Source organism: Rhopalosiphum maidis, chromosome 3 (assembly GCF_003676215.2).
Source record: "Rhopalosiphum maidis isolate BTI-1 chromosome 3, ASM367621v3, whole genome shotgun sequence".
Classification (NCBI taxonomy): domain Eukaryota; kingdom Metazoa; phylum Arthropoda; class Insecta; order Hemiptera; family Aphididae; genus Rhopalosiphum; species Rhopalosiphum maidis.
In genome coordinates, this window is record NC_040879.1 from 62,833,593 (window position 1) to 62,846,808 (window position 13,216).

A 13,216-nucleotide genomic window follows, 5' to 3' on the forward strand; every position below is an offset into this window, starting at 1 on the left:
TTTGGATTAATTCAACTTAATAAAATTAACCGGTTACTGGTTAGATGCCATATAATTCCTCATATTACATGCAAAATATGTTTGTGTAAGTTAGAATATAAGAAACAATCAGTCAGAGACCATAATAATATAATCATTCTGTAATGTATAACCTTAGATCATATACGTATATAATATATATTGTATATTATCTAAGCATAGACCTTATACTAATAGACTGGCCTTTTGTACACAAAGAACGGTCATAAATAGAGGGCGCTTTTCGGTGACTGAGTGACTGTAAAAGTATCGTATATTCATATACTATAAAATATATTATGTTATTATAATATTATGCCACAAGAAATAAAAAATAAATGATAATATTACCATTTTATTGTACAATGGTCAATTGTACATTATACTTAACATACAATGACAACATTGATGTTATTATACTGTACATCACTGTGGTACGTCTGATCGGTTACTACCTGTTATAGGTAAGGCCGGTCTATTAGTATAAGGTCTATGGATCTAAATGTAAAACTAAACAGTTGTGGCTTCTATGTTCAAGACATGGACCATACATAAAAACATAAAATCACATCACAAATCTGACAACTGTTCTTTAGATCTACATCAGAACTGTTTGATCCTTTAAATTCAAGCTATGCAACCTGTAAACACAAGAATTTCAGAATATAAGTTTTTATGATTATCTTTTCATATGAAAAATTATGCTTATACCCAGACTATTGTTACCCAAGTACTTAGGATGTATAACAGTGTGTATCAGTCTGATAAATAGATTAAATTAACAATTTTAATTTTACAGTAAGTACCTACATCAACTTTTAGATCATTGTCGTTCTCATTCTTCAACCTCTTCCGATTAGATAGTGCCATACCACACTGTTTACCGCACATATACTATACTATTATACAACACCGTCCAATATATATTTGAAATCATGATTGTACACAATCTTGAACATAAACGAAAACATTCACTGGAACTCTTGATACAATTTAAACCATACCTAGTTGTAAACTTGATAATAGTTAGTAAGTTTAACAATTATTGTGAAGTCAGAAGTAAAAAATGTAATAATCATACGCCACATTGAAATATAGAACAGATGCAGGTCGATAAGTAATAAGTATCATAATACTGAATACTACATAATATGACGACAAAACATTGTTTAAAGTATCATTATTTTAACTTATGACGATGATTAATAAACTGTTTTCAATTTTTTAAACCAATTATTTGGAGTATCGATTGTGCGCAAACGAAAATTAATAATATTGTCGATTAGGGTTGCGGACAGATATAATAACGATGTAGATAAAATACAGAACCGACGGAAATATAATATGTTATAGAAAAATGCACGGAGACTAGATTCACGACTATATTATATTTTATACTAGAGTAAGAGTACTCAATAGTCAATATTTTAATGGACGATAACAAACAATAATATAAGTACCTCGTTATACATTTATACCTATTACAGAAATTAATATTTTAGAATGATGTTATGTTATCGAAATTTGAATAATAATCAATTGTCTACAATATTACCACTACAACAAAATTCTGTGTTATTAGTTTATTACCCATTATCACGTTATCGATCACTGGTATCAATGAAAATGCACGTATTGTTATCTATTGGATCGCTATAATCATTAGATCACGAAAATAACAAATTTCTGTTTTAAACTTTTGTAAGTTTCAATATTTTGTTATTAATATCTTGAGATTTGTTCTTTTTTATTATTCAAACTGAATATCGATTATCGATTCTGATAACGTTTTTCGTAAGACTACTCGACTACAATTGTTGCGAAATATATTTGCAATTTACAAGTGAATTTTATGTGTTAACAATGTATCCAGTGGATAACCGAAATATCTGGATTAATAATCATGTTAATATTCGTAATTATGGATACGATTACAAACGTAAAAAGTTAAAGAAGGTTATTAAAGATTTGGTTTATGTAAGTACACTCAATCTTATTATTAACTTGTTGTAAGTCATCATATGACAATCACAATTAATTTTTTTCTTACGTTGAACATATATTTTCATAGATAGATATTTTAGACTTATCATGCCTTTTAATAAATTAAATCCAATAATATACTAATCACATTTACAAAACTTGACAATTGAATAATCATTAATTGTTTTTTTGTATTGAGTGTTGTAAATATTAATTACTATTAATACAATTTGTTATTATAAATAAAATAAAACAATTTTGGTTTAAAATTCATATTATAGTTGAAAATTCCAAGATGCAACTAATATTGTATATGTTCTAGGACAATTAACGATGGATTAAAGACCTTCTAAATTAGTTATATCGGGCTTGAATTAAATTGAATATATGTGTTATAAATTAACTGAAATTTTTTCAAATCTTTTATTTACATTTCTTACTTCTTACATGACCATAGTGTGGAAATATTTGGCAAAATATACTCTGCTCTACAATCTATTAGAAATTTGTTTTGGATCAAATAAACACATGTATTCAATGATGGGATTATGACATTGGCAATAATATATTTTATTAAAATAAATATTATTTCCTTAAAACTTAATAATGTAGGCAATTTAAGATAAAACAATAAACATGAAAAACAATTAATTAAATAACTATGAAAGCGTTGAAAATTAGATAATTTTGTTAATTAAAAATAAATATTTTCTAGTATTAACCATTAAAACTGTTAGTTATACACAATAATTAAATACTATAATACCTATAAAAAGTCTGATTTCATACTTTTCCTGTTACAAATTGCCATATCAGTGTAGATAAATAATATAAATTCTCATAAGTGTTTATTGAATTAGTATACTTTGTACTATATTTTATTTTTAACCAAATAGTACTAATTAATAATATATTAATACTATTTAATTGTACCAAATAGTTGAATTATAGCATAAATACTTTTTGTTTTATGATAATTATTTTATAAATTAATTTCAGGAAAATGCTTCCATTTGTGACGAAATATCACTAAATCAAGAAAAATTATTAATTGTGCGAGAACAATGTAAGTTTTTAACTAAAAAGTTAAAGGCTTTTGAACCTCAAATAGGTAATTAAATTTAAATTTTATCATAATTTTACTAGTATAGTTATATGAAATTAAAATTATAGAATTCAGTAGTAAATTTACACTTTATTGATACAATATTTAGTTAAATTGATTTGGATCCTTTTCTTTTAAATTTTAATAAAGTTGTTTTTGTATTGTGACTAGGGACAACAAATTATTGGTTCGAAATCCAGCTCTGATAAAATTCATGATTATGACTTAAATCACTTATATTAACTCTGATTGGTATTTGTTAAATAAAATTAAAATATTTAAAAAAAAAAATTAGGATTATAATCTTTACATATTTGTTCTGTTGAATTGAAAATTAATGTAATTAGCCAAATAACAAGGTGTGATGGAAATTTATTAATATACATACTTATTGCATTTACATAGTCGACTATCAATATCCAGTTTGCCACTTTATATTGGTTGTATCATAGTTAATATTTACATAGTGTTTTATGATGTGAACTGGATCTAATGACAACAATACTTCAATTTTTTGTCTTCATACCTTATTTAATTGTAAATTTGTAATAATAACTAGAAATTTAAAAAATCATAAATCATAACAGATGTCTATACAAAAATTCAGTGTTGTCATATAATCTAATGGTATTCATTTAAATTATATTAGAATTTATGTTCACATCAGTAGAACCAAACTTTAAGAGGACGCTTCATCTGCATGTTGTCTCTGTTTTACAAACGTACAATATAGAAAAAATATTTCATGCTGGCCAGGACCACTCAGCTTGTAGTCCAAGTTGAGCAACCAAATTTTGACATTAAAAAGAGGAGATTTGGGACTATGTAATACCGTTTTTATTTTTTCGATATCAGAACTACAAAAAAACTATTGAAGTTTGATAAACACAAAAACAATAGACTTTGAAACGATAAGAATTGTTTTTGTATTATGATAAATTAAAAACAATATGGCACAGCACATTGTTTACCTTTTTATAATATAAAAATTGATTTGCTCACCTTGCACTAAAGCTCTAACGGTTCTTGCCTATGTGAAACGATTTGTACTATATTGCACAATTGTAAGACGGAGACAACACATGCGGATGAAGTGTCCTCTTAAAGCTGAACATTAAAGGACAATCCAATTCAAAAAATTTTCTTTGACTTAAATTATAGTACATATTATGACAAAAAAATGATACCACTAAAATTAGTTATAATTATGGAGAATTTTGACATTGTGCATGACATCACGGAGTCGTTTGCCATGTCAGCGGCCATATAGAATACACGGCAATATTTTTCCATTTTTGGTTTAAAGTAAAATAACTGTTATTGAACTCGTTTTTTTTTCGAATGAACTAATGAAATGTATTTAAGAGTAACTCATAAGTCATAATCTTTCTATTCGTATAATTATATCACATTTTGGTTTAATATTAATGAAATAATAACAATTATATTATAAATTATAATATACCACTGTCATAACTCATAAAAATACTGCTAGATAATAATATTAGGTGAGTTCTCATTCACTTCTAGTATTAGCTACAAGTTAAAACTAAAATAGCTATTAAAAAATGTATTGGTACACGATGTCACGATCGTCAAAACAATATTACATATAGCACACGTTTACTGTAGTGAATATATGGTAAATCCGTTATATAATTTATTTAAGTGTTATTTTTTTCTAAAAGATTAAACCAAAATGTAATATTATTATAATGGAAAAATTATGAGGTACTCTTACATTACAATACATTTGATTAGTTTATTCGAAAAAAAAAATAAGTAGTTATTTTAAGTTAAACCAAAAATTGATAAATATTCCTGTGTATTAGTTGTTGCCGCAAACAAATCCGTGTTGTCACGCACAATGTCAAAATTCACCGTAACTAGCAAACAGATTGTCATAAACTAATTTTAGTTGTATCATTATCTTAGTTAGATTCTAAATTATTTTAGTAAATTTTAGCTTTAATTCAACTTTGTACATTTAATAACATATTTTTATTAATAAATTTGTCTTTTCATAAAATATGTTTAGTGTTTTTTTTATTTATATCCTACTTTAAGCTAACTTCCCTGACAAATTGATCCCTTAAATCCAACTATACTATTAATTAAACAAAAGCATGTCCTAAAACATAAATCATGTACTTTTTTATTATTTTTTTTATCTTAAGTCTAACAGATAACAGTATTAGTCATATAAATTATAAGTTAACAATCTTATTATTTTAACAGCCTCACAACAATATTATTATTTTCAGATGTTTCTGCTGCCAGTGTAAATACAACAGTAAAGAAGGCAACTCCAAGAAAAAAAGCAACTACCAATGGTGTGTACTTTTTTATTATATTTCAATCTTTAAAACAAAATCTTTATTCTTATTAAATATAAATAAAATTTAATTTAATAATTTAATCTGTATGAAGATTCATCACTGTCATACAAATGTCTAGAAAATTAAAAATAAATGTTATAATTATTATGTACCATTGGGCATTGACTTTATAGGACTTGATAGGACTTTATTCAGGACAAATAGTAGTCAATTCAAATTTTCATAGTATTTGATTATAATTTATTAACCTTACACCAATCCAAAAATTAAATTTTTTTACAAAGTTACAAATTTTTATTTTCAGGTGTAAAACCTAAGCCAAGACGTCCTGCTGCTAAACATAAGAAGAAAATTATAGAAGTCCAAGAACCAATAACTAGTGGAAATGTAACTATTTACAACTTTGGAGAAGTGAGTTTAATAATAATTTCTATGGAATAAACTTATTATAACTCTCCAGTTTTAGCTATGTTTACTTATACTAAAATATATTTTTATTTTCATATCAAATGTTTTTCATAATAATTATGTTTGTTTTTATTAAATAAAAATATATTATTTATTTCAGATTGTATATGATACACCATTTTATTATTCAGACTGTGCAATCTATCCAGCTGGATATTATGCATCAAGAACGTATGCTCATTTTAGAAATATATTCTCTAAATGTACTTATCATTGCAAAGTTATAAAAGCTGGTTCATCTCCAAGGTTGATAATATTATTTTTCATGTCCTAATATAATATATTATTGAATTGTGAATATTTTGTTTTCTTAACTTAGATTTGAGATCATGGATCATGATAAACATTTCAAAGTCACTGGCTTAAGCACTGATGAATGCCATAGTCATCTTATATCATTAATTAATAAATTGCTAGGTGCTGAAGATTTAATACCTGCAAATAGAAATGGTGATAGATTTTTTGGATTGACCTTACCTTCAGTTCGTTTGAAACTACAGGAAGCACCGGAATCTAAATTTTGCACAGGATACATTCCATTAGAATTGCAGGTATTTTACTTATATAATATGCTGCAAAAAAATGTATATTTAAGAGAATTTTTTAAGAAAAAAATCATAAATTTTGTACACATATTTGTTGTTATCTATTAGTAAATCACTATGTGATTATAGTTTATCCATTTATTTATTTCTAAATAACTACAGTATAACATACATAATTAAAGAATAAAACTATCCACAAACTTTACAGTGCTTGATAAACTTGTTATTAAGAGGATGTCACACACTGTTTGTTTTCTCTCTCTAACCCATATGGAACATAGACAAAATGTATTTACGCAGTCTAAGTAAAACTCGCTCAATTTTGGTTCTAGAGTAAATATACCTATTATAAAATTAAATTTTGATAATATTTCTGAGTACCAGACGATGAGTTATTTCCATTATTCTCAATACAACATTAATTATATAATTTAGAAATTGCTATAAATTATAACATTTTAAATAACCTTTAAGTTTTCAAAATTTTAATTTTTTTAAAAAAACCCATCGTCTTGTACTCAAAAATATTATCAAAATTTAATTTTATAATAGGTATATTTACTCTAGAACCAAAATTGAGAGAGTTCTAGTCAGACTGCATATATATGTTTTGTCTATGTTGCATGTGGGCTAAAGAGAGAAAACAAACTGTGTGACATCCTCTTAAGAAGATGTAGTACCCGCATGTGTTGTCTCCGTTTTACACTCGTATGACTTAACCTAACCTAACCTATGCAAGTTTCAATGGTGTATTGGTAGTTTAGATATTAAAGTGAATTGAACTATTATAAAATTTAAAGGTATAATTATTATCTAGGGCTCCACGTATCTTTTTATTGATATTAATATTTTTAAGTAGGTTCTGATAGTTTTGAAACTGTACATTTTAAAATTATCATAACTTACTCAAAAATAATAATATTAATAAAAGGCTACGTGGGGCCCTAGATAATAATCTTATCTTACAATTTTATAATAGGATAATTCACTCTAATATCAAAACTAACAGTACACCATTGAAACTAATGAATGAAAATTTGCTATGTCATACGTATGTAAGACAGAAACAATACATGTAGGTACTACATCCTATTAAATCGATAACATATGTACCAATCACAAAATATTCAACCAAAATTATAATATATTAAAAAAAAATGCTTTGATTCGAAAGAAAACAACTAATACACCATTATTCTATAAATTTATAATAATTGTTGTCTTTATTTTATTATTATTAAAATATATTGACTAATTGATAATACAGTTTAAATTATTCAAATTGTACGTATACATAAACAATGTTAATATTTTTTAGCCAGACAATCATGAATCCGAATTAAAGGCTGAAAGTGATCCTGCAGTGAGTTTTGAGGGTCTACATAATACATTGAACAGATTTCGATCTAGACATTAAGAAGTGTTATTGTAGCATCAATTTTATACTAAGTTTATACTAATGACTAATGAGTAAATGTAATTTTATGAAACAAATGTATACTATTATAATAATTATATTATTAAGCTTAAAAAAATATACTTAACTACCAACTTAATATTAATAAATAGGAAACGGATTTTATTGTAATCATATATTTTTATTGGAATGCAATATTTTAAATCTGATAAGAAATATGTACCATTTAGATCATTCTAATTGAAATAAACCCAAATTTATTTTACATATTTGGTAAAAAAGTACATATTTTCGTAATTATTGATTTTTTTATTGATTTTTGATGACATTTAACATCATCTGCTTCCAGGCACGTATACAGGGGAGATTTTTGGGGTTCAACCTCCCCCCCTCCCTAATATATTTTTGAGTAACGAGGAAAAAATTGTTTTATTATTTTCAGGCACAATTTGTATTGCTAAATTTTGTAACCATCCCCCCCGAATTTTTTTTTTATATGTGCCTGTCTGCTTTGTCTAAAACACTGATTCCCAAACTGGGGGGTCATGTACATGTTGCTGGGAAGGCACAAGCAGTTATTACGAAACTGTCCAAAGAAAAGTTTTGTCAGTAGTAACATTAATTATTAATTTCCTTATGTATTTTTTTTATTTACTATTATTAATATTTTATACTAATTTATTACTATAATATTTCACCTTAATTAATTGTTACATTTTATTATTTACTATTATTTATTTTATATTTTATAATTATTTTTTTTTATTATTTATTTTTATTAGCTATTAGCTATTAACACAAAACTATTACGGCTTGACAATTAATGTACATAAGCAAGATAAGACGATACAAATAATATACATGTACTAAATATGAATTTATAATTATTATCATCAATAAAAAAGTAGTCATTCTGAATATTGTATAGTTTATTTTTAAAGTACACGAAATATGGTGATCGATTGTTTTCAATTTATAGGAAGGGGCTCGAGATTTTTGAAAATTTATAAAGGGGGCATAGAATAGAAGAGGTCGGGAAGCACTAGTCTAAAACAACAAGATGTGTAATTTTTGACAGAGATATTTTAATAGGAAAAATTCAAAAAGGATCTCTAGAAATTTAATTCACTCCTTCTGATGGTAGTGAATAAGAATTATGCTCCTACACATCTGTTGATGTAGAATGGTCTTTTAGCCAGTACAAAAGTATTCTCCAACTAAACCGTCGTCATTTTTTATTTCCAAACCTACAACAATATGTTGTTTTTCATAGCTTTGTTCCGGAATAATATTCATAATTGTATCATAACTTTTATTCAATATTTATAATTATAAAATATTTATTGTTTTGTTATTTTTCAATACTAATACATTTTTTCAATATTTACATATTTTGGATTTTTATTCCGTATTTTAAGAAAAATTGGTACATATATTGATTATTTTATTACAATAAAATCTATTCCCAAATAATAAATTATAATTATAGTTGGATCAATGCTATTAACACTGTCTTGCAGTAGTATTGTCTGAAAAGTTGATAACAATAATAAAATAAATGCAATGTTTTTGGCAAATTTAAATTAATACCATAATACTACTAGTAAAATAAATTAATTTAATAGGAATATCAAAAAACATATCATGAAATATGCTTATAGATATGGGCTAATTGATTATTTCTACTCAAAATTGTTTTTTATGTACAATGACATATTTAAATTTAATTCAAAATTAACACATCAATTACAGTGACCCATTTGACACTGTACCACAGCAGAACAGTATACTGATACTCATTTAGTCATTTGTCAACCTTATTTTCATTGATATTTTATATATTATACTGATAACTATAAATTTGATACTTTGATAGAACTAAATTATGTATAAATTAAAATATTATTGAAACATCATGAAAATGTACAGACCACACAAAATTGGTTCACGGCCAACAGGAATAGTTTAGACAATTTATATTGTGCCTGGGCAGTGTTAACTATAATGAAATTTACCAATCTAATGCCAATTGTATCAACACTTTCAAAATTATCTTACAATTGGACATAAAACATATTTTTGTTGGTAGTAGGGTGTATATTAACACCAAATTTGTTTTGTGTGTGTATTTAATTTAAAAATGTGAGAAATTTCAAATATTTATGTAAACAATAATGCATATAGATTAGATTAGTGCAGTGGTTGGCAATCTTTTTGGATTCTCGGACCACATTCATAAATAAAAAAAGTTCAGCAAGCTATTACACTAAAGCCATATGGGCTTCCGGTTGCCGACCACTGGATTAGTGTATACTGTATAACAGAAGTGGCCAAACCGTGGCTCGCGTCATAGACTTTTGCAGCTCGCATTTTATCGTAACATTTTTACAAAAAAAATTTTTTATATGAATTTATGTGTATTTATATTTATGTATGACTTTTTTTTTCTTTTTTTTTACATTTTGGCTCTTTCGTAGTTATTAATATATTTGGTAGCTCGTGAGTCTCTTCTCGCTGGCCACCCCTGCTATATAATATACATAATTAAAACTATAAAAAGCTTGAATATGAAATTTAAATTTGATGCCACAGAGTACCTATATTGATTTGTATCATTGATCATTGTATGTACCTATAATACTTGTGTGTACTTCTATATATTTATTTATACATAATTTTACCAAATAAAAAAATGTTTTAATATTTTAAAATATTAAGTATGCAGTAATTCATTACTATACTTGTCCTTTAATATGATAAAAATGAGTCTCCCAATAATGTATAATTAGTAAAAATTATATAAATAATATATATATATATCTGTAATAAGTAAAACTTATACTAATTAACACCTAATTAAAACATAACATTTTATTACTGTTTTATTCTATCAAGCAATCATTACATGAGGACGTTATATCTGCATAATATGCAGATATAACATATTATGTTCTCTCTATCTTACTAACATAAATCATAGCAAACTTGTGTTCAGCAGAACATTGTGTGATGTTAGCTTTAATATTAGAATAAATGTACCTATTATTAAATTTAAAAATAAGAATATTATTTAGAAAATATTATATGATTTTATTGATATTATCATTTTAAAGTGAGTTATAGCTATGTAAAATATTACAACTTTAAAATGTCTATAACTCAATTTAAAATTATAATATCAAAAAAAGCATATGACATTTCCTAGATAATATTCTTGCCTTTAAGTTTGATAATAGGTAAATTTACTTTAATATTAAAGCTAATATCACAAAATGTTTCTGCTGAACACAAATTTGCTATGATTTATGTTAGTAAGACAGAGACAACACATTTAGGTATAACAATATTAACCCTTTATCCACTATTACCCCTCATATATTTTAGCTTAACTTTTCTATTTTACTACATAATTATTTTTAGTCCACTAAAACTTCATAATTAATGTAATTATGTGACATCACATATTATACAAATGTTTTCTTAAAAGATATTAATTCTTATGTATTAAAACAAGTAGTAACATACCCGTATATCCCATGTACCCTGACTGTGTATACATTTGTATATTGTAAATATATATATTATATGATATTATGCTCAATAAAACACTTATGCACAGTGGTCGAAATGCCTCATTTCATTCTTCATACTTTGTTTAATATATTTTTTTTTTATAAATTTATCAATTGATCAATTCAACCAATTATTAGCTATCAACAAAACATCACTATAAATTAAGTATAAGTATAGTAGTCCTTCTTATTATCATTAATTTTGTCATTATTCTGTGATGTTTTATTTTATTTTTATTGATAAAAATATATAACATTTTAAACGCCAATCAGCTTTATTTAGAACATATTTATTAATTATATTATTATATTATTAGATAATAATGATTGAGAATTGGCCTATACTAAACAACACAATAAGCTGAGCCAAAACGTTATTTACACCATAAAGTTAAAATTTGTCTCTTAGATAAAAATATAATACCAGTACAATACTATAATTTAAATTTTAAATGAAATAATTTTAAAAATAAATATGGTAATAGGTACTTCATTTAAAAAAATTAAACTTAGGAGGGATGTGTTATTCTAGACAAAATAAGTAGAAGGATTAAAAAATGTGAGTTTAAAAAAGTATAGGGATATCATTTCTCTGTATCCCCCCCTTCACGACTGAGCTTTGCAGAACAAACGAGCTATTTTTTTTTCATATTTACGTGTATTTATTGAAATGATGTGTAAGCATACCATTAAAAATGAAAAATAATTAGCTTGCTTAAATTTTAGCACTCCTATGAAAAAACTCAAATGTTACCAATGGATTATTCAACACTTTTTTAACATTTCTAAATATGCCACTGTTATTTTAGTTTATAATTTATATTATAATACAATGTAATTACCTATATAAATGTTGATTGGCAGACATTAAGCAATTAATTCCATGTTGAAACTCATAATCCAAGGCTGGGCATTAACAAATTAAAAAGTCAAAGTTAAGTTACTTTTAACTAAGTTAATTAACTATTAAGCAATAAATTTGTGGTGTCATCAACAATTATTACTTGTTCATAACATTTTGTTCGTATTGCTTCCTTATGACCTTTCATGTAATTAATTTTACATGAAAAAAGTAACTTATTTTTAACTAAGTTAAGTTCCTTTTTTTCTGCATTAACTTAACTTAACGAGTTAAAATAATTAGTTAACTTGCCATAATCCATCTCAAAAAGGAATTATATTATTTAATTTAGAAAATATGTGTACCAATATAGCAGTTGTTTCAGATATTTCAGTAATTTAAAATTTTGTAAACATAGATTTACTAGATTACAGTGCTTGTAAAAATGTAAATAATAATAATAAAATAATTATACTCCTTTATGACTTTTTTTTAAAAAATTTATGATAATAGTTTCTGAAATAGATGAGGTCACTGATGATACTCCAGGGGGGTGTTCACTTGGATGTACGTGATTAGGCTACTGAGTTTACATGCATCAGTTTTGTTTAAGACGTATACTAACCGTAATGGCCCAATGAAAATTTTTTTTTTTAATTTCTTTTGTCTTCAAAATCTGGGTTTATTCAAATTATTTTTATACAAATTCTATGCCAAAAAAATTAATTTGTTTTTTGATGAAGAAGACCTGATAGATATTCAAAAAGATTTCCCTATTAAGTGTACTCAAAAAAAAAAAAATTTTAGACAAAGATCATTTTAATTAAGCTGAAACAGCTTGCTTGCCAACATAGTAATTTTATATTAAATGTATCTGAAAATGATTTTCATAATAATAAATCTAAATCTTTTAAAAGTATACATATTA

General features: G+C 25.1%; 1 protein-coding gene across 1 annotated transcript; it reads left to right on the plus strand.

The window, feature by feature from the left end:
• Nucleotides 1-1,694: 1,694 nt before the first annotated feature.
• On the plus strand, nt 1,695-8,793 carry LOC113556758 (transforming growth factor beta regulator 1). The gene is made up of 7 exons (XM_026961886.1): nt 1,695-1,995; nt 3,001-3,112; nt 5,371-5,439; nt 5,750-5,856; nt 6,014-6,159; nt 6,233-6,464; nt 7,777-8,793. The coding sequence occupies exons 1-7, from the start codon at nt 1,882-1,884 to the stop codon at nt 7,873-7,875; spliced, it is 879 nt and encodes a 292-aa protein (XP_026817687.1). The 5' UTR covers nt 1,695-1,881; the 3' UTR covers nt 7,876-8,793.
• Nucleotides 8,794-13,216: the final 4,423 nt, after the last annotated feature.

Excerpts from the sequence above, each read along its gene's own strand:
- LOC113556758 (XM_026961886.1), top strand. The coding sequence starts at position 1,882 with ATGTATCCAGTGGATAACCGAAATATCTGGATTAATAATCATGTTAAT. Across the intron at positions 5,440-5,749 it reads AAAAAAAGCAACTACCAATG|GTGTAAAACCTAAGCCAAGA; the intron begins GTGTGTACTTTT and ends TTTTATTTTCAG. Across the intron at positions 6,160-6,232 it reads AAAGCTGGTTCATCTCCAAG|ATTTGAGATCATGGATCATG; the intron begins GTTGATAATATT and ends TTCTTAACTTAG.